Source organism: Chelonoidis abingdonii, chromosome 2 (genome assembly GCF_003597395.2).
Source record: "Chelonoidis abingdonii isolate Lonesome George chromosome 2, CheloAbing_2.0, whole genome shotgun sequence".
Classification (NCBI taxonomy): Eukaryota; Metazoa; Chordata; order Testudines; family Testudinidae; genus Chelonoidis; species Chelonoidis abingdonii.
Window position 1 is genome coordinate 122,782,188 of NC_133770.1, and position 23,089 is coordinate 122,805,276.

The window sequence follows — 23,089 nt, forward strand, 5'->3', positions numbered from 1 at the left end:
GCAATCTCTTTATCGTGAAAGTGCAATTTACAAATGTAGATTTTTTTTTTTTTGTTACATAACTCCACTCAAACACAAAATGATGTGAAACTTTAGAGCCTACAAGTCTGAACGTACGAATCTTCAGCGCATCTGGCACGTAAATATCTTGCCTGTTCTCACTTTCAGGTGACATTTTCTAAACAAGCTTGTTTGTCTGACCAGTTGGCTCAACAAGAAGTAGGACTGAGTGGACGTGTAGACTCCAAAGTTTTACATTGTTTTATTTTTGAATGCAGTTAGTTTTTTGTACATAATCTACATTTGTAAGATCAACTTTCATGATAAAGAGATTGCACTACAGTACTTGTATTAAGTGAATTGAAAAATGCCAATTTTTATTTTTACAGTGCAAATATTTATAAAAAAAAGGAATATAAAGTAAGCACTGTACACTTTGTATTCTGTTTTGTAACTGAAATCAATACGTTTGAAAATGTGGAGAACATCCAACAATAGTTATATAAATAGTATTCTGTTTAACAGCGTGATTAATCACGATTAATTTTTTTAATTTCTCGACAGCTCTAGTAGAAAGTGTTCTGGGACTCTTCTGGTGGCCTTATTGTGGTCCTATAGCCCAGCGTTGAATGTGATTGTATAGATGTGCCATATGGTGGGAGGTCTTGATTAATAATTGAAGTCACTTGGAAAGTTGAAATCTGTATGTAGGATGGCTTAGATAAAATTCTAAATCCTTTTCAAAATAGCCTTTATGCTGTTGCTTTAGCAACTGAACTTTCTTCTTTTTATTCTAGGTGGGAAGATGATTACAAGCCTGAGGTAAGTGTCAGTAATTTTGAAATGTGTTGTATGATAGATATGTTTCATTATTCTTGTTTTCTGAATGTTTACCTGTGTTTTGACCTCAGTTTCCTATTTTATTGATATTGTATTCCACTTTATTGTATAAAGTGAAATAACCAACTGTAACAAATCTTCATGTTGGTAAGAGATGCTTACCACTCTTTGGTTAATCAGTTTTGTGGAGGAAGCTTTGTCTCTGTACCCCAAAAGTCAGTCAGTCTGCTTCCTCACTATTCCTTCCTTTAAATCAAAGACCTTCTATACTCAATAATTTGTTAAATGTTGGGTTAGCAAAAGGACAATAAAAAAAATCCACAGATTTTTCTCAAAGATGTACCCTAGCACAATGTGGTCTTGGTTCATGACCGTGGCTCCTAGTTGCTACAGTAATACAGATATTCAGTATATATTGATGATGCGCTTAGTAGCTGACCTGAAAAGCACTAGGCACCAACAGCTTTGTCAGCCTTATCTTGATCTTAATATCAAAACTTTGACAGACCATATGCTGTAAATCAGTGGTTCCAACCTTTCCAGACTACTGTTCCCCTTTCAGGAGTTTAAGTTGTCTTGAGTACCCCAAGTTTCATCTCACTTAAAAACTACTTGCTTACAAAATCAAATATAAAAATACAAAAGTGTCACAACACACTGAGAAATGGCTTACTTTCTCATTTTGTGTGTATGAAATTTTAGTTTGTACTGACTTTGCTAGGCTTTTTATGTAGCCTGTTGTAAAACTAGGCAAATATCTAGATGAGTTGATGTATCCCCTGGAAGACCTCTACCTACACCCACGGGTATGCATGCGTCTATTTGGAACCATTACTGTAAGAATTATGATTCTTCTGGAATTTGGCACTGTGCGTGCTGTCAGGCCAACTAGTTGTCTTGATACTTTCGGTTCTCTTAGTTGTGACCTATTTCATTGGCATTGATATCTGCTGGTGCCATGAGAGCTATCAAAGCACAGTGTCTAATCAGGAAGAAAATGGCTCTCGGAGGAAGATATTCACATGCTATAAGAAATTGCACACTTGAATATGACATCTTCCCTCTTCATCATGGCTTGTCATCAGTTGTTACGCTTTGGATTCACCACTAGACTTCTCTTCAGTTGCAGCTTTCTTGTACATTTGAAAAACTGATCTAGTTAAACCCATGCAAACTAGAGTTGCTAGGCGCCTGGTCAAAAAGGGACCCTGGTGGCTCCAGTCAGGACCACTGACCAGGCCATGAAAAATCTAGTCAGTGGTGCAGCGGTGCTAAGGCTCCTGGAAGCAACTGGCATTTCCCTGTGGCCCCTATGCACAGGAGCAGCCAAGGAGGCTCTGCACATTGTCCCTGCCTCGAGTACCGGCTCCGCAGCTCCCACTGGCCTAGACCACGGCCAGTGGGAGCTGCGGGGGCAGTGCCTGTGGGTGAGGGCAGTGCCTGTGGGTGAGGGCAGCGCATGGAGCCTCCATGGCCACCCCTGCGCCTAGGAGCCAGAGGACATGTCACCGCTTCCGGGAGCTGCCTCAGATAAGCAACGTCCAGAGCCTGGACCACACCCTGAACCTCCTCCACTAGCCCTGAGCCCTCTCCTGCACCCCAGCTGCCTGCCCCAGCCCTGAGCCCCCTCTTGCACTCCAAACCCGTCATCCCCAGTCCCACTCCAGAGCCTGCACCCTCAGCTGGAGTCCTCATCTTCCCCCCCTCTACCCCAACCTCCTGGCCCCACCCCAAAGCCTGCACACCGTTCCACACCACAAGCCCCAACCCAGAGCCCCCTTTTACACTCTGAACCCCTCATCCTTGGCCCCACCCCAGAGCCCATACCCCCGGCCAGAGTCCTCACCCCAAACCCTTCATCTCTGGCTCACCCTCAGCACCCACACCCCAACCCTCTCCCCATTCCGATGAAAATGAGCAAGTGAGCGAGGGTGGGTGAGAGCGAGTGATGGAGGGAGGGGGGGATGGTTTGAGTGGGGGAGGGGCCTTAGAGAAAGGGGTGTGTTGGGGTGGGGCCTCAGAGAAGAGGATGGGGCAAAAGTGTTCTGTTTCCTGCAATCAGAAAGTTGGCAACCCTAATGCAAACTCTGATGTGGAAACATTTATATTGTTTTAAAACAGTCTTATTTAACTTTATCTTGCTTTGATATATGTACCTTTAATTAAACTTGTGCAATTGGATATTTGGAGTAGAGCCCAGGAGTCCTAATTCAGCCACTGACTCACGGACTGTACACGAGCCTTTCAGCTTCACTTTCTGCATATAAAATTGGCATAATTACTTCTATCCCTCACAGGTGTTTTTTTTATAAGGTGCTTTGAAATATGTTAAGGGCAAAGCAAATTCTATTAGCATTTTACCTTAAGAATATCAACTTATCATTGAAATAAGCTGTAACATTTGAAATAAAATGTTAAATATTTAACAGTAAAAGACCTGTTCTCTTGTGGTCAACGTGAGAACAGAAAGGTAATTGCTGAAAGTGAAGAGGTTTTTCAGGAACCCTATATCTTGGGAACTAAAGTCTGTCTTAATTTTGAAACGTACATAGCCCAAAATGGAAATATTGCAGTTGTTACTGTATATACCAGCAATAGGGACCTAAGATTATAATTGACATCTGTAAAATAGTTTCTTTCCTCAAGCGTTTGGTTGTTATATATTATGATATTTTGCAGAAGAATATATATAAGCACTATAATCAGTCCTTGCGGTGGTTTTCCCCCCTACAGAATGATCCAGTTCGAAAGCAGAAAGCTCTAGAATACTTGGTATGTACAAAAAGTACTTCTTGCCAGGATTTGCTATGTTTTAACACTGGATTTGCACCACATCAGAAAGAACAAATCTTGCATGAATCACTTGAAAGATTATGAATGAACTTGATCAGTAATTCCTACTTAAGTCATATTTCACCAAATCTTAAAGATTGGGCAGCTACAGTATAAATAAATCCTTTGCTACTTGTTGTTGCCTGTAACATCATACTTTAGAACTTGAATTTGAACTGCTTCAGAGTTCAAAGAAATAGACTTGATAGCTCTGCTTTTTGTAGTAGAGATTTTAACATTAGCTGCTAAAATAATTTTAATAATGTTTAATGTCTAAAATGTTTTGCTAAGAGAATGTTTATGATTAATTATGGCCTGTAATTTGTTCAGGGAAGTGTCTTGTCTGTATTTAGAAGCTCTGAGAATAAAAGGTTGCTTAACTATTTTCTTTAAAAAATAATTTGAAGAGAGGCTCAGACACCTGCTTCATGCTGCCATTTTGGTTTTTACTGTGGTGCTCTCTGGCTGCTCTCCCACTCTTTTATGCTATTTTGCCCCATCTATATAACAAAATTCCAGAAATGTCATTCTGAATCCTAAAATGTCTGAGGCAGTATGAAGCATTGGAAACAGCTACCAGTGTGAATGAAAAGCCCTCTTTATTTAGATTATCATCTGATTCAGTCATCACTGGGATTTGAGGTCTGTTAGCATCCAGTTTGTAAATTCTCAGCCCTTTTTTTGCTTTTTACTTCTCATTTCCCTAATTTTTTGCTTAAGTTGGTCGTTAGACTTCATTTGAATCCATTTATTTTGCATCTATTTCCCAAAACTCATGATCTCCTTTGGGAAGTCCGGTTGAGTATTTGAGATAAGTGTCCTTAGTTATTGTTTGAAACTTAACCTTTTTGAATGTGTGATTATAGGAAACTTTTCAGGTCACCTCAGACACAGAAGCAACTCTGGTAGTTAGTATTACACAAGATCTGACAGAAGCTTTGAAGACCTTTTGTAAAAAGAAAGCAGCTGTAAGTAATTGGTCTATCTCAATGACTAGTTTCCAAATTGTGGTGTTCTGTTGCAAGGGTTTTCCCATTGGTTTACCCATTCCTCCTATTCGTAATCATGTAACATCCCTGCAACAACTATGGCATTTGGCACAGAAATTAGGAAATAAATTTAAGTATAAGTAGCTTGATTTTTAAAAGTTAATTGCACTGTTTTTTTCTTTTTAATTTCTTTTCCATGTCCCATTTGTCCTGTTTTTCTCCCCTCTGCATGTGTCTCTCTGCAGTTGGCCTCCTTTACCTCCTTCTGCACATGCTTACATGTTGCCTAGTTGTCCTCCCACCACACTCCTTTCCTGCCACCTATATATCCAAGATGTAAGGGAACTAACTCAACCATTTGGTGTTTTCCCCCAAATGACACTACTTGGCTGCTTCATTCTTTTCTCCCCTGGACATGTGGACAGTTCTCATTGGTGGCATGCACCTCTGTTCCTGCTTGAGGCTTTGAGCCATGAGAACAGCTCCTGTTTCTTCTTCTCATATAGCAGCAGACTGTAGTAGAGACAACTAGACTGGTTGCTCTTCTGTTGCTATCCGCTTATATATAGCGACCAGTGAAAATCACAGTCCATGAAACTGTGATAAGTTAGCCTAGTATTGCGACTTTCAACAGCAGAGAGGTGGAAGCAGGCATCCCTACTTTCTCCCTGTTGAGGCCACAGCTGCTTGTGGGGGGTTAGCAGACTGGTCCCATTCTGGAGTAAGGCAGGGAGGTGGTGAGTCGGTCCTGTTCTGGGAGGAAGGGGATTGGCTGGGATGGGGATGTCTCATTATATGGCCCCAGATAGTCTGGCCCAGCCAGGGGCAGAGATCAGGGCCTGGCTTATGCTCAGCAGCCATGCGTATCCCATGAAATTCAAATGTTCACCCATGACATTTCCAGGGATATTATTTTAAAATACAACAAAGTTTTGAAAACCTGTTCAGTAACTGGAGAATGAAGAGGGGAATAAGGAAAAAACCCTTAAGCCTTTCAAGGAAAAAAACACTAGCACTGTCAAAACTAGAATGTATTAATACTGGCCAAATGGTTAGTATGTTTGGTTGGCTTTCATTTTGCTAGCACTAGACACATTTTGATAAACAGGTATCATAAGATGTGTATGTGTGAGAGAGAGAGTGCTCAAAGGCCTAACTTGTATATTTCATGTTGATTTTACTCAGGTTAATGGCTAATTCAAAACTCAGGTCAAATGGGAGGAAGTTGTTACTCACATTGATAGTTGTGAGCAAAATAGGGAGCAAACTTGAGCAGCACAGCAAAACATAGTATTCATTGCTTAAAAATAGCATTATCAATGAAAATTATTGGCATTCTGTAGGAAAAGTTGCTATTTTTGAAATGTTGAAAATGAAATGTAAATTTTTAGAACAAGTACAATGAGATGTGCTTTATTTCCCCCAGGTCAATTATGCTAGCAGCCTGAGGCCACTGATGTCAATATCTCAAGATGAGCTTTCAGCAGGAAGAAACATCCAGAAACCATACAAGTCTTTTGAAAATTACAAAGGCAATTCAGGTACTTTGCAGGGTGTCTTTCCCAAAATATTCTTAATAAAGTGGTTTTGAATTCACAGAACATGCTATATGAGGACTTAAACCTCTGCCCAGTCATGCTACTCTGTGACTGGAATGCTGTGCTTTAGAAGTGCTCTGTGATTTCCATTTCTTGTCTGGTGCAGTTCAAGGAGTTTTGGGTTTTAATCTGTTAAATCCTTCCTGTTTCGGGTACTGATCACCTGAGGACCTGCCCATTTCATTGGGTGGTACCAAAGTAGCTGAGATTTAACAGGCGGTGCTAGAGCTGTCATCTTCTGGCTTTGATGGGAGGGTTTCTTCAGTGAGGGGTCGGTCAGCCATATTGTCCAGTGAGCAGAAATAAATCTGCTGAAACCACTAAAGGGCACAGGGTAAGATGTATGCCTCCCTGCTCTAGAGTATTACTAAACTATTTTTTTGGTGTGTGTGTGTGGGGGGAGGGGGGGCGCTACGTATGGGTCAGCCACTACATGAAATAAGTACGAGTGGTGCTGTACCAACCTACGTGTAAAGACAATGTCACAACCATCCCTTGTCTGTCCACCTGAAGAATAGTCTGATTTTGTTAAAGGGAATTCTGGGACTGAAGAAAGATGTAGCTGATTTCACGGCATAAGAGCAAACCATCCCACTGCCCAGGAAAGATAGGAAGCATGGCAAGAGACCACCCTGGGTTAACCAGGAGATCTTCAGTGATCTAAAACTCAAAAAAGAATCCTATAAAGAGTGGAAACTAGATCAAATTACAAAGGATGAAAAGAAATCAATAACACAAATATGTAGAGACAAAATTAGAAAGGAAAAGGCACAAAATGAGATTAAACTAGCTAGAGACATAAAAGATAACAAGAAAACATTCTACAACAGTGTTTCTTAAACTGGGGTTGCTGCTTCTGTAGGGAAAGCATTTGGCGGGCCAGGCCGGTTTGTTTACTTGCCTCGTCCACAGGTCTGGCTGATTGCGGCTCCCACTGGCCACAGTTCGCTGTTCCGGGCCAGTGGGAGGCGCTGGAAGCGGTGCAGGCCGAGGGAAATACTGGCCGCCACTTCCAGCAGCTCCCATTGGCCTTCAGCAGCGAACCGCGGCCAATGGGAGCTGCGATCGGCCGGACCTGCGGACGGGGCAGGTAAACAAACTGGCCCAGCCCACCAGAGGCTTTCCCTACACAAACAGGGATCCCAGTTTGAGAAACACTGTTCTACCAATACACTAAAGCAAGAGGAAGACCAGACATGGTAGGCCTATTACTCAATGGGGGGAGGGGAATAACAAAAAATGTGGAAATGGTAGAAGCGCCAAATGATTTTTTTTTTGTTTGTTTGTTTTTCACTAAAAAGTTTTAATAACAATTGGATATCTAACTTAGTGAATGCCAGTGAAAATGAGGTAGGATCAGAGGCTAAAATAGGGAAAGAACAAGTTAGAAATTACTTAGACAAGTTAGATGTTTTCAAGTCACCAGGGTCTGATGAAATACATCTTAGACTACTCAAGGAGCTGAATTAGGAGACATCTGAGCCATTAGCAATTATCTTTGAAAAGTCATAGAAGATGGGAGAGATTTCAGAGGACTGGAGAAGGCGCAAATTATAGTCCTAATCAATAAAAGGGGGACTAAAGACAACCTGGAAATTACAGACCAGTTATCTTAACTTCAGTACCCGGAAATAATGGAGTAAATAATTAAGCAATCTGTTTGCAGACACCTAAAAGATAATAAAGTGGTAAGTAACATTCAACATGGATTTGTCAAGAACAAATCATGTCAAACCAACCTAATAGCTTTCTTTGACATGCTGACAAGCCTTGTGGATGGGGAGAAGTGGTAGGATGTGGTATATCTTGACTTTAGTAAAGTTTTTGATACTGTCTCTCATGACCTTCTCATAAACAAACTAGGGAAATACAATTTAGATGGAGCTACTGTAAGATGGGTGCATAGTTGGTTGGAAAACTGTTCCCAGAGAGTAATTATCAGTGGTTCACAGTCAAGATGGAAGGGTGCGGGTCCCACAGGGGTTGGATTTGGGTCCAGTTCTGCTCAATATCTTTATCAATGATTTAGATAATGGCATAGAGCAGGGGTAGGCAACCTATGGCACGGGTGCCGAAGGCGGCACGCAAGCTGATTTTCAGTGGCACTCACGCTGCGTGGGTCCTGGCCACTGGTCCAGGGGGCTCTGCATTTTATTTAATTTTAAATGAAGCTTCTTAAATATTTAAAAAACCTTATTTACTTTACATACGACAATAGTTTAGTTATATATTATAGACTTATAGAAAGAGGCCTTCTAAGAACGTTAAAATGTATTACTGGCACACGAAACCTCCAATTAGAGTGAATGAATGAAGATTTGGCACACCACTTCTGAAGGGTTGCAGACCTCTGGCACAGAAAGTACACTTATAAATTTTGTGGGTGATACCAAGCGGGGAGGGGTTGCAAGTGCTTTGGAGAATAGAATTAAAATTCAAAATGACCTGGAGAAATGGTCTGCAGTAAATAAGATGAAATCAGTAAGGACAAATGCAAAGTACTCCACTTAGGAAGGACCAATCAGTTGCGCACACACAAAATGACTGCCTAGGAAGGAGTACTATGGAAAAAGGATCTTGGGGTCATAGTGGATCACAATCTAAATATGAGTCAACAGTGTAACGTTGTTGCAAATAAAGCATACACCATTCTGGGCTGCATTAGCAGGAGTGTTGTAGGCAATATACAAGAAATAATTCTTCTGCTCTACTCCATGCTCATTAGGCCTTAACTGGAGTATTGTGTCCAGTTCTGGGCACCACATTTCAAGAAGGATGTGGACAAATTGGAGAAAGCCCGAGAAGACCAACAGAAATCCATTAAAGGTCTAGAAAACATGACCTATGAGGGAAGATTGAAAAAATTGGGTTTGTTTAGTCTGGAAAAGAGAAGACTGAGAGGGGACATAAGTTTTTCAAGTACATAGAAGGTTGTTAAAATGGGGAGGAAGAAAAATTGTTTTTGTTAACCTCTGAGGATCGGACAAGAAACAGTGGGCTTTCATTTCAGCAAGGACGGTTTAGGTTGGACATTAGAAAAACCTTCTTAACTGTCTGGGTAGTTAAGCACTGAAATAAATTTCCTAGAGAGGTTGTGGAATCTCTGTCAGTGGAGATTTTAAAGAGCAGGTTAGACAAACATGTCAGGGTTGAGTGCAGGGTCTGACCTGGTGTGCCTGGGGCAGCCTTCACTGAACATGCCAAGGTCAGGGCAGGCTGCAAAAGGGAGAACAGGTACTCCCAAGACTGGTGGGTAATATTGAAGTTAAACTCCCCAACCAGTCAGACACTCTGCTTCTGATCCCCCACACTGGTTATCAAGAAGCAGAAAAGGAATCACACAGCCCCCTTTACTGCATTCCAGGTTTCTGGCTCCCAATCAGGACCTATGTCCAGTACAATGAGAAGTTATTTAAAAAACTCTGTTCACATACACAAAATGTTCTTCTGACCCCAAAGGGTCAGCCACATTACCAGGTCAGTGTAGATTTGGATCTTACCCAAAATACCATGCTGCCGGCCAGTCCTTTAGTGTCTAAAGATAAGTTTATTATAAAGAAAAAAGGACGAGAGATGTTAAATGGTAAAACAATCACATACAATTACTTTAAAGTCCATCTGGTTCCTAGCAGTATTGGTGAGTTTGCTGGCTTGAAAGTCACTCTGGACACATCCACAACTTGGATGGGTCATTCAGTCCTTTGTTCAGAGCTTCAGAAGTTTGTAGGAAGGTTACTTTAGGGGTAAGAAGCAGGACTGAAGACAAAATGGAGAAGATGCAGCTGCCTTTTATAGTGTTTTTGCCATGCGTCTGGTACTTCCTTTGTTTCAAACGCACTCATAGCAGATAGCACATGACTTTGAAAGGCCTTAGAGTTCTTTCCACAGGCATGCAGGGGTAATAAGGTGAGTCATAAGGTGTATCTCTTGCCTTCTGTCAGTTGTATAGCTGATGTCCCTTAATGAGCTGTCAAACAAGCATTGCAGTTTTACAGTATTAGTATTCATAATATCCTAAAGTGTCCCTGAGATTCCATACAGTGTCACACAGGGCACTGGACTAGAAGTCCTCTTAAGGTCCCTTCCAGTCCTGTGATTCTATAAATCAAGTGAATAAAGCAGCAAAATTTCGATGTCTGATGCATTTAATTAGCTAGAAAAAGTAAATTTGGAACTTTGAAGCATTTTGGTTAAATAGGCAAAGTGAGATGGTTAATAGAAATTGGAGAAAAATTAGAATTTTGGCAGATTCTCAAAAGCTCTGTGAAAACAGGATATTGCCTAAAGCCAAGAAGAAAATTCTCAAAGATGAGCTGCAAAAAATCTTTTAAATCAGGCTTGTATCAATATTTTATTCATTATGTTGTAAAGGTTTTAATTTTGTAAAATTTCTTCCTTCTTTTTTTCTACTTTAAATGCAACAGCCTGCCCTTCAAAAGAACAGTGACATTCCTGATATTTCTAAGACAAAGCCCTCCTCTTTATCAGAATGTTAGTAATTTTGAGTTTAAAACAGATGTTAACAACTCTTGGAGTTCTACCACTGACTTCAGTGGGAACAGTTAGGCTAGCCCTGAGGACTTTTGGAAATCCAGTCCTCAAATATGTAGGCCTCTGTAAATACCTCACTGAGGAAGCAGGTTCTGCAAACAGTAGAAAGGCTGAGCACTGAAATTCTCCATAATAATTGCTTTAAATATTTTGACATTCAAGTTTCTAAACTGGCCTTAAGTGACATGAGAAGAGTAAACCTTACATCAGGGGTCAGCAACCTTTCAGAAGTGGTATGCCGAGTCTTCATTTATTCACTCTGATTTAAGGTTTTGCGTGCTGGTAATATATTTTAATGTTTTTAGACGATCTTTTTATAAGTCTCTAATATACAAGTAAACTATTGTTGTATGTAAAGTAAATAAGTTTTTTAAAATGTTTAAGAAGCTTCATTTAAAATTAAATTAAAATGCAGAGCCTCCCAGACCAGTGGCCAGGACCCGGGCAGCATGAGCGCCACTGAAAATCAGCTCGCGTGCTGCCTTTGGCACGCGTGCCATAGGTTGCCTACCCCTGCCTTACATAGCACTGTTAGTTTCACCTGCTCCCTACTTAGATCGGTTTTGGACATACATTCTAAACATGGTGGCTGAGAGGCAGATTTAAAAAAAAAACCAAAAACTTGTTTGTTAGTTTTTTAACCTGCAGTGTCTTCAGATTATAACTGTTTTTCAGGCATTTTAACATGTTATCCTTCATTTGAGCACACTACTGTTAATTGGTGAGGCACACAGTCACAGTTTATTTTCATGGATTAGCATCTTTTGGTTTGTTTTTGGACTAGTTCAGGGGTGGGGAAACTTTTTGGGCTGAAGGCCATATCTGGGTGGGGAAATTGTATGCAGGAAGGGGCTAAGGGCAAGGGATTGGAGCAGAGGAGGGATGTGGGGTGTATGAGGAGGCTCAGGGAAGGGGGTTGGAGTGCAGGAGGAGTGTAGTAGGGGGCTCAGGGCAGGGGACTGGGTGCACAGGGCTGCAGGGTGCAGCAGGGAGCTCAGGGCAAGGGATTGGGGTGCAGGAGGGGTGCGGGTTCCATGGGGTTAGTTAAAGTTTGACCAATTTCTTCTGCTGATGGCCTGTCATTTTATTTACGTTTACTTGCATGTGTCTTTTCAGGAAATACTAAGTGGAATCAAGATTTTTCATCTCAAAGACATGAACAGGCACAATTTACATCACAATTGGATGCAAACACTTCATTCACCACTGCCAGTTCATACAGTTACCAAACAAGTGATGGATCATCCTCATATGGACTAAGACCTAATGATTCTGCAACAATGGCTGCACTCAGTAATTCATTTGCCCTTCAGACGGGAGGCTTTGCTACTGGAATCAATGAATGGCTGAAGCAATTCAATCAATCTGCTTCTGTATCCTCCCAGTCCACTTCAGTTGGAAGCACCGCTCCCTACTTCAGATATTCAGGGAGTGGGTATTCAACAGAATACAAGTCTAATAGTGCCCAAGGAAACAAAACTACAGCACCTGATAACAGAATGGCTTATGGTGGTGGAGGTACAAATTGGAAGAGTCAGAGAGCATTTACAAATACAAGGAATTTACCTGACCAGAGATCATCCTATTCTGCTTCCTCTGCTACATATCCTTCATCTGGAGGATATTCAACAAACTATCCTTTACAAGGCTGTTCATCTTACTACAGGGGTGGGTCTTCAAATTCCACTTCTTCATCAAGAGGTGGTTCTAGTTGGTCAGAAGAATCGAGATATCAGAAATCAGATTTCAAGACTGATTCGGCCTCATTTCATTCCTCCTCTTCTGTCCACAATTCATACAGAGATTACCAACAACAAAACAGAGAGTCAGATAAGATGTTTGATGAAGATGCCAGTGGTCTTACTCCCAACATTCTGCATAGACTTCAAGGAAAGGATGTACCTACAATGACCAGAATGCTCCAGCAGCTGACTCCATATTATCCAGCACTTCAAAGTAAGATTGTGAACATTTTAACCTTAGTAAAGCCTTGTTGGCCTAATTTGTAGTGTGATGTGCTATGAAGCAGTAGACAAAGGTTCCAACTGTGCAGAGGGCTCAGGTGGCTTGTTCAATTGTGAGGGTCGCTTTTGGGTTGATTTCCCTCAACAGCACGTTTGCAGCTCAAGATTGGCATTAATATTGCTCTGAAAGGAGCTCAGTTTAACTCTTCTGAGGACTGATAGAATTGTTTTGATGATGTGATTGTGGGAAAGTGATGTTACAAAATGGGAGAGAATCCTAACTAATTGAGGGGAAGAAGGGAGAGGAAGAGCTTTGGTCTGGGCCCTCTGGCTGTCCAGGTTCCAGATTTCATAAAGCAGACAGTGTGCTTCAGACTCCAGCAAATAGTACCACAAGGGTGGCTGCTAAAGAGAGACTGAGTACAAATAACTGGGTTGGGGGAAATCTAGCACTGGAGATAATAGTAGAGAGACATGCAAAATGTGTGTCAAACACACTTGGGGTTAATTTTTTTAATAGTAAAATATTTAAACAGCCAGTTTGATATTGATTTTGACTGTTGTTATGAGACAGTAATATGGCAATTATTTTGCATTGGTATCTGCACAAATAAGCATTAAGAATTGCAGTTTGTTTTAAATAGTAAAAAAATATTCCATTTTATGAAATGTATTTCTAGAGCATTTAAGGCAGAACTGAATAACTATATAACTGGGCCATCATTATGTTGGTGAATTTGCCAGACAGATAATGCAAATTATTCTACTGTATTAGAATTAGGAAAGTTAGTTAAGGGAATTAGGAAAGCTAAATCTTTTAATTTTTAACATGGTATCTGCTATATGCATTTATGCAAAGTTGTGTAAAAATGAACAAATAATTTAAAGATTTTTCTTTTTTTCCTTCACCAGAAATCAATATTGAAACATTAGTCAAAGCATTAATTGAAACTAGAGAAATAAATTAAGATGATAAAACAGCTGAATTGGAACTGATGAACAGAACACTGAAGAATCTTCACTTCAAGTTTTTAGGAAACAAACTCAACAATTTAATTTTGGATGTGGTTTCTTTTGTTTTGTTTTTGTTTTTTGTGGAAGGGGATAGGGTTTATGTTTTTAGTACAGTAAAAATATAGTTGGAGCACAAATTATTTTCATGGAGATGAATATGCTGTTCACGTATTTTTATGCATTTGTTAAATATTTTTAGTAGATTGCACTGGAAACTCTTGGTTTTTGAGGGGCTGGTTAATATTAATCACCTTTTTCCAAAAAAGTTTTTGTATGTTGTAATCCATTTAGGAAGAATATTCACTGAAAATAGTTCCATTGCATGAAAAATACAGAAATGCATTGCTTCACATATAAACCAATGGCCAGTTCTTCTAATTTTAGACTTTATAATGAGTTAGGATACTTTTTAGAAGTGACTATACTGAATTTCTTTTTGGAACACATTAAAATGATGGTCCCTAAACAAAATGTTTCTCCTCCTGTGGACTCAAAATGTGCTCTTAAATAAGAAAATGCGAACACTTGTTAGTGGAAAAACTTAACCAATTTTATTTTTAAATTGTAAAAATGCACACAAATATGGAAATACAACCAGAATTCTATTGTATAGAATAGCATTCTGCATTTTCAATGTTTATTTGTAAAATAATAATTATTATTATTAATAATAATAATTGGGGCATTTTGCAGTGTTGATTTTCCAAACAGTAAAACCAGGATGAAATTGGGTTAAAATTTAAAAAATAGAAAAATTGGGGGGGGGGGGGGGGAATCCTTTTGTAATATACACATTTTACTACAGTATAAACTTTTTTTAGTGTACAAAGGGATATTTTGTGTGTCTCAGAGCTAGTAGTTTTTCCAGGTATTCTGGTTTGCATATGCTCGCATAATTTTCTCAAGTATCCTCACTCATATTGAGCCTCTTCCTGTCTTGGGGGTAATCCAACTTTGAAAATGTGCACTCTGCATCATTAAATCCAGGGGGTACACTCAAAGCTCACTGTGCTACTTTGCTGAAGTTCAGAAGTATGTCTTGATGACTATTTCAAAAAGCCCACACATCCAGTTTCGCATTGTCTCGATTAGGCAAGTTCATGTAAGTAGTAAATTCCATTTCAGATTTGAAATCTATCTTTAGTGGCAAATGGTTCAAACGCTCTGGCATAATGGTCATAGTTTGCTGCAAAATTCACCTAGAGGAAGGGGTGCAACACCTGGATGACATTCCAGAAAGAATCTTCGGCAACAAACACTTTTGAGTTCAGATTATAGGTCACGGGCGTCTCCTGTTTCTCACTGAACATTGTGTTGACTGTTTTGAATGCTTTTTTGGTTTTCTTGTGTTCTGTGGTCACTGGGTCAGAAGGATTTCCAGAAATGGCTGAGTTTTTTCATCATGTGTTTCTCCTGCACCTTTTGTGTTCAGTTCAGCTGAGATTTTGGTTGTCAGGATCCAGTAAACTTCTGTATTGGCACATGTGTTGGCAGTAGTCTGAGAAACACAGAAAACACTGGAGTTATCACACAATGATTCGAAGTTTTCAACAGTGAACATTACCTTGGTATGCAGAATCTGGCGTTCATTCTGGTTATTTGCCAGTCTCTTCAGAGTTTCTGCTTTAGAACCATCAAACTCGGGATGATCTAGAGATGCATTAGCACAATCCTGCATTATTTATATGACCGGCAGTGAAGTACAAGCTCATCCACTGATGTGGCACAACAGGGGTAGGTAATCAGCAGTCCGCTCTGCACTCATCTTGCACTGTGTAAAACAAAACCTTCAGCTTGTTTGCGTGCTTGAAAATAGCCCCAAATCCAGTGATGGAAGATTTCAGCTCTTTCATTTCTTCTGTAGCAGTGGCTGCTTACAGCACAGCATTAATCAGATGCACAGCATAGGGTAATATGTCGCAGCTCTGGTTTTTGAGTGAGTTTAATCTCCCATGCAAACTTAACCATCTAGGAAGCGGAATCTGTGTTAGTTGTGGTCAAGCTTTCCCAAGTTAGTTGGTACGTATCAAACAGGTCAGTTATTGCTGCGTCGACAATATGGGTGGCAGCAAATGGAATGAATATCACATGAGCACAAAACAACTTTGCTTTGGTTTTGTGTTTTTATTTCAATCAGATGGTCTAACACTGGAGATTCGTCAAAAATCAGACTAGAGACCACGTTGCCATCCGTTTACATACTGAAGCATCGCCATTTTCTTTCAGCTGTGTATGTGAGGGTGTCTGCATTAGGAAGGGCTTTTGCTGCTGGACAGTATTATGACACAGGCCAGGTCTACATTGCGACTTTAAATCGGTTTAATGGCCGATATACCGATTTAACGCTGTATCCGTTCACATGATGTCGTCATTAATATCGATTTTACCGCCTCCTTAAATCGATTTCGGAACTCCTCCCAAACGAGAGGAGTAGCGCTAAATTCGATAGTGATAACTCGGATTAGGGTTCGTGTGGACGGAAATCGACGTTATTGGCCTCCGGGCGGCATCCCAGAGTGCAGCACTGACCGCTCTGGACAGCAATCTGAACTCGGATGCAGCAGGCAGGTAAACAGGAAAAGCCCCGCGAACTTTTGAATTACATTTCCTGCTTGCCCAGCGTGGAGCTCTGATCAGCACGGCTGGCGATGCAGTTTGAAATCGAAAAAGAGCTCCAGCATAGACCGTACGGGAGATACTAGGTCTGATCGCTGTATGGGGAGACAAATCTGTTGTATCCAGCTCCGTTACAGAACACGAAATGCCAAAGCGTTTGAATAAAAAACTGCAGGATACACAGCGCTGTGTGACAAGCGTAACGGGAAGCCAGAGACTCAAATGGACGCTCATGAAGGGAGGGAGGGGGTACTGAGGACTCCCGCTATCCCACAGTCCACAGCAGTCTCTGAAAATTATTTCCATTCTTGGCTGAGCTCCAAATGTCTGTAGGTTCAAACACAGTGTCTGGCGTGGTTCAGGGAACAGCTCCTCAGTTTATTCCCCCCCCCCCACCAAGTGAAAAAAAAGGGAAAGATTGCTGTGCTATGGCGTTTGCTCAATGCACTCTACGAAAAAGGCGCCAAAGGGTTGTCTGCTGCCTTCACAAAGGGAGGGGTGAGGCTGTACCCAGCACCACTCGGGGCAATGTTTTCTGCCCCATCAGGCACTGTGCTCTCAACACGGAAGTGGGAACTATGGGATAGCTGAGGAACAGCTACCCACAGTGCACCGCTCCTTAAATCGATGGTAGCCTTGGACCAGGGACGCAAGCAATCGATTTTGTGATTGCACTGTGGACGCGCAAACCCGATTTTATAACATCGGTTTTGTAATATCGGTTTAAACTACTTCGAATTAATCGTGCAGTGTAGACGTAGCCACAGTCACCAATAGGCCTTTCTGCAGTTAACTAATTGTCCAGCAAAACACAGAGCACGCACACATTCATTGACACAATCGTGCTTTGTTCTCTTTCATTAAAGCTCTAGAGAAAGCTCCTAGTAGTGACTGTTTATCCCAAAGTTCAACTTCTTCAAGCTTCTTGTGTTGCTTGCTTTCGACATGCTCCTTTATTCTGTCAGCGTGAACACCGACCCTCAGTGCTGCAGTACTCACAGCTTAATGCATCCTCCTCACTCCCCTCTTCACTTTTCTTGAAAATTTCTAAGCACTGATTTTTTCCTGCTGGTTTTCAGGCATAGATTTGTGCTTTCACCCGTTTCCATTTTTACTTTATCTGTGAAGGATTGATTGTTTAAATTCAGCACCACGCTAAACAGGTGCAAAGATATAGATGGGCAGTGTCTCCTTGTGAGCCAATCAGTGCACAATATTAACACTGTCAATTTTTCCAATCTCTACCATGTGCATGTTCTGTGTTTTACACTATGGAATTGCTTTAATCTCAGCGCTGCAGGACACAACAATCATGTAAAGTGTTAGTGTTTAACAAAGTAAGTACTCCAGAAAAAATAGTGGATTGATAAAAGGGTGTAAATCAGTAAAAACTGAACTACTTTTTATTTAAAAAAAACAAAACAAAAACTGATAGTGGTGAAAATTGATAAAAACTGAAAACACAGAACACCCAAGAAAGAGTTGCAAATCATCATGAGGCCTAGAACAACCCACTTAAGTCAGCACCAGCCATGTTAAGACAATTGGTGATTCACACCAGACTAGAAATCCTTCCTTCCTTTCGTTATCAGAAACAAACTAGGAAATATTGGAACCTGTTGGAAATCTAATATAAGTACTGGGGTAAAGTTCAAATATAAAAAAAATCACAAACTTAAAAACTAAGTGAAGGCTTTTCAATTCATAATTACATTGAGGTTCTGATTTCTCTCCCACCCCTCCTGCAGTGCTGAAATCCAATTTCATTAGGAGTTATGAATGCACAGTACCTATTTAAAACAAAAACGGGCTCTAGGTGTCCAAATTATAAACTATGAGCAAAGTTTTATCAAGCCTAACATGAGATTAAAGATCTTAGATACAGAATTAAAAAGGGACTGGGACAGGTAATTATAAAGATCTGTTCTGTTCAATGCCTTTGAGGAAATTGTATTCTGTGTTGTAATACAGACAGTGTAATTTTCTTTACTTCTCACCCACTTTTGTGATGCTTTTCACTTTCTGCATTAAATCCCAGTGGTGCTGCAAAACCATTGCTAGCTTCATCGTAGGCTTCCATGAGATGTCATATTGCTTCCCACTAATATCTTTTATAGTCAATTGTAGAATATTGTACAGTTTTGTCTGCATTTCTTAACACAAGCTACAGATGCACTGATTATAGTTCCTTTAAACTTTTACCCTCAAGCTCTCCTCTCAGAAGCTTAAATAGTTTGCTTGTGACTCAGCTGCTAGTTGGCATCGGAGATCCAGTTTTTCCTCCCCTCTGGTTGTAATAATTGAAAGATTCCAAGTTGTTTCAATTCAGGCTGTATGGTTATTGCTAGATACCTGTATGGACAAGTTATAGACAAAATGGACTCTTAGGAAATAAGGAGGCTTGTCCTTTTAACTGTTGCTTTGGTGCGTATCAAGGTTTCCTTTTTGAAAAAGTGTGGAAGTGGTAGCTGTTGTCCTAGATGAGTGCAGAAAGCATAGTAAAAAGAATAGACTATTACCAAAGTAATGTTACTGCAGCTTTTTTAGAGCTGTACTGACGAGCTTGTACCTTTTTTGATCTGATATTTAATTGGCAGCCATGGCTGTGTAGGGATGACATACTGCAGCTTTCACTGAATTGGAGAACATAATGAACACTAACCTGGCCAAGATGGCAGACTACTGTAGTAGCTGGCATCTCCAACCAAATGTGACCAAGACAGTGTTACGTGGGTTACACAACACAAGCAACCTTAACAGAAAACTGGTCTGCCTTGGTGTCACACTGGACTGCTCTGACTTACTGTGACCATCTAAAAAAGACTGGTGCCAAAATCAGGACTAGGAATAGTCTAATCAGCAAATTAGCCAGTTCAGCGTGGAGCATAGCTCTGGAACTGTGCTATTCCTGAGGGAAATACTGTGCCCCCTCTCCTGATGGGGTGAAAAGTATTGGAGGAGGCAACCAAAGATGATGATGCAGCAGCAGCAGACTAGATTAATAGGATAATATGGAAATACAGGAAAGATCACCACTATGGGCAGGCAGAAGGGAGGGACTTGTGGGCAAGGAAGAAGAAAGCACTTTCAGTCCATGAAGTTAAAAAAAATAACTTGGAAGTGTACAGATGAAATTGGGAAGAAAGTTAGGGCTTGTTTTAGTTACCTGTTAAGAGTATCTGAATAAGTCAGTTTAATTTTTAATGCAGTATGTGGCAAATGGCCAATGTTCTTGTGGTGGGTCCCGCACTTTTCCTTGGTGTGGTGGGTCAGGGCACTGCCTTGCCCCTATTCTTGGTCTCCTCAAGAGCCCTGGAGGGGGTGAGAAGGGCAGTGGGGAAGGGTCTCAGCACCTTTGGATTCGCAGGCTTCTTACACTCTTTCCCCTAGGCAGGGTTCCCTCTTGGTTTTCTGTGCTGGGGGAGTCCCTCTCCCCTGCTTGGGCACAAGGTCTCCCTTCCCTTGGTATTCAAATCCTCTGGCCAATACCAGTATGCCTCCAAACTATAGTCAGTTCTCCTTCCCTTCTGTCTGATTGAAGCAGGGTTTCTTAGGCAGGGTCTTAATTAGCTCCAGGTGCTCTAATTAACCTGTAGTAACCTCTCCTTAGTCTACAGGGAATAAGGCTCTGATCATCTTGGGGCTTATATACCTCCCATCTATCATTCTCCTGCTGCTTTCTGGCCCTGCTGTATCACCCCACCCCATCCTGCTCAACACCATGGGGTTAGGCTACTTGGGATGAGAGGCAGTGCTGTCAAGACAGGCTGTCAGTGTTGCTGTGTTGGCTACCAGCCCTATGCTGTACCTGGAAGTGGAAGGGTTGTAGGGATAGGAACCATCTAGTCACTCTTGCGTTCTTCTCCTGGTGTCTGTGCATCCACTGGAGCAGAACGTGATCTGCCACGAGGGTGAACCGCTGCCCCAATATCTAGTATCAGAGAGTCTCCATGGCCTATTTAGCTGCCAGACATTTCTTTTCAATGACACCATACCACTGCTCCCTGGAGAGGAGTTTCCAGCTAAGGTACATGATTGAGTGTTCCTCCTCCTCCTCCACCATCTGCAAGAGAAGGGCCCTTAGCCCTGCCTCCAAGGCATCTAGCTGTAGGCTGAATTCCTTCAAGGCCGGGGGCTGTGAGCACTGGATTACTGCAAAAGGCTGTCCTTAAGTCTGCGAATGCTTCTTCTGCCACATTGGTCAACTTTACTATATCTGAACCCTATGCTTTTATCAGGTCTGTCAGCAGCCAGCCCCTTGTGGTGAAGTGAGAGATGAACCTGCAATACTAACCCTAAAAATGCTCTGATTTGCTTTTTGCAGAGCAGTCAGGGCTAACTCTATTGCCTCTACTTTGTTCCAGGGGGGTTTCACTAAGCCCCTTCCTACTCTGTACCCGAGGTGTCTGGCCTCAGCTAGCCCTACCGTGCACTTGGGAGGGTTGGCGGTGAGGCCAGCCTATCTGAGGGTGTTGAGTACCCCTTCTTCTTTCTCCCCTTGTATTTGCACTATTCGGGACAGTAGATCACCTCTGACCATACAGTATGGCTCTGGGCCTTTGGTTTTCCTCTGTAGAGGCATGCCGTTTACCTCCACTACCTGCTCCCTCATGTTTGCATATGGTGGATCAGACGCTTGGTCTTCTCAGGGGTGGGGTTGATCTGGCCTAATTTTGTGGGGTCAGTTTCAACTCTGCCCCTGGTGCTGGGGACTGCCTCTGGGTCCTCAGTGGGCCAAGCTGTCTCCTGGCTTCCCAGACAGCCTTACTTACCTACCAACCAAGGCAGCTTTCTGGGTTCCTGCCAAAATCCTGGTTCCTAATCTTTTATCTGCCCTCCTTTCCCACCTAGATTTCCAAGGCTTTGTGGGGGGTGAAAATAATTCTGGGCCAAGTCCAGTGAAAATTGGTCAGGGTTAGCTGGGGGTGCTTCAACTTCAGTCTGAGGGTTGCTAACTCCCACCCTCACCCCCAGCTCTATAGGGGGAAGTAGGTTCTTGAACCCTTGGAAGTCCCAACCAATTAAGACTGTGTAGGGGAGGCTGGGGAACCCCCCTGCAATGACTCTGAGATCGCCTGGATCTCAATCCATACTGGGATCAGGGGTAGAAATTTGTGGTTCAATGGACACGTTACTCCTGTGGTTTGGGGCCAGGTCAGTTGGTCTTGCTCTACTAACTTCCCTGAGATCAGTGCGACAGCACTCCCAGAATCCACCAAAGCTGTGTGAGACAATGCCATTCATTTTTACCAGCCTGGTGTACGCACATGGGGTCGTTGCAACCCCCACCAGGCCAGTTAAACTACATGGCTCCTCCTGATCCCCCTAGAGTGTACTGCATGGACTTCCCTGTTGGGGCACTGGGCTGCTGTGTGCTCCAGTTTCCCACACTCATAACACCGATACCTTACTTTAGTTGTCACCCTTTGCCTTGGGCTATTCAGCCTGCCCCAGACTTCTCCCTCCAGGGCCTCAGGGCTTTCCTGGGCACCCTTCCTTCCACTCACCATTCTCCTAGAGTTCTTGATAATCTGGGGCCTTGGGATTGGGACTGACTTCCTGGTTTGCCGTGTCTCCTCGCCTGGGATCTGGGACAGTTTGCGGGCTGCCAGCCGTCTCTCTATGAGGGTGACCAACTCCTCATAGGATGAAGAATCATTCTGGCCAACCCAGGCTCGGAGGCCCAAGAGTAGCCCCCTCATATACTGGTCCAGTACCAGGAGCTCCATTTTCTTGGAGCTGAAGGCCAAGAGCTGTAGTCACTTCCAGGTCAGGTGGATTAGGTCAAACAGTTGTGACTTTGGGGCCTTGTCCTCACTATACCGTCACTCATTGAACCTCTAGGCGCTCAATGCTGTCGTTACCCAGGAACTGGCCAGGATCTTTGCTTTCAGCTGGGGTAGTCTGCCACAGCCTCGGTAGCCATAGCGTAGGAGGCCTTCATGGCCTCCCCACACAGGCATGGGATGAGGATGCCAGACCACTGATCTTGGGCCCAGGCCACCTGCAGGGCTGTTCCCTCGTAGGCCAGAAGGTACTCCTCCACATCATTCTCTATAGGCAGTAGCTGGCCTGTATGGCCTATGTTGCGTTGTAGCCACAGCTCCATGAGGGCCTTCATCTGGTTCAGCACTTCCTGCGGCACAGCACGGTCCTGGGTGAATTTTGTGGGCCAATGACCACACCGACAATGGCTTCCATTTCACTGAATAGGCCATTCTGGTTAAGGGGTTTCTACTTTTAAGTAGGACCTGTTGAACAACCATCAAATACTGCTCTTCCTCCTCATTTAGCCACAAAGCAGGTGTGCTGTGAGAGCCAGGGAGCTGAATGTGGGATATGAGGTCTGACTGCTGTTCTGTGAGAGTAGGTCAGCATCAAGAGGAAGGGGTATGGGAGGCTAAACTGACAGCTTGAGAAGGTCAGACAGCCATGAAAATGAGCTTGACCCGATCTGTTTTCAGCATGCAGCTGACCCACAGGATGATCTGGCAAAACATGTAAAGGAGAGCCAACTGTCAGCTGAAATGGAAAGTGTCAAACAGGGAGCCTGGACTGAGACCTCCTTGAGAGCAGAGCAGATGATGTTTCTGTGATGGGTTGGATCACAGAAACTCCCTTGGGAGCTGCCAATTGATGTGCCAGGACCTTTGCTCCTGTTTTCCCTGCCAGCTCAGGACTCCAG

General features: G+C 42.4%; 1 protein-coding gene across 2 annotated transcripts in view; it reads left to right on the forward strand.

Annotated features, from left to right (window-relative positions):
- Positions 1-14,789, forward strand: part of LOC116819241 (uncharacterized) — a 54,010-nt gene extending 39,221 nt beyond the window's left edge. Inside the window, exons 12-17 of one of the 2 annotated variants that reach the window (XM_032770807.2) lie at positions 798-822; positions 3,574-3,612; positions 4,539-4,640; positions 6,088-6,202; positions 11,927-12,766; positions 13,687-14,789. In XM_032770807.2, coding sequence (XP_032626698.1) covers positions 798-822; positions 3,574-3,612; positions 4,539-4,640; positions 6,088-6,202; positions 11,927-12,766; positions 13,687-13,742 — 1,177 coding nt within the window. In that variant the 3' untranslated portion in view covers positions 13,743-14,789. The remainder of the gene's footprint in view (positions 1-797; positions 823-3,573; positions 3,613-4,538; positions 4,641-6,087; positions 6,203-11,926; positions 12,767-13,686) is intronic. The other variant, XM_075062653.1, reaches the window with a different exon arrangement.
- The last annotated feature ends 8,300 nt before the right edge of the window (positions 14,790-23,089 follow it).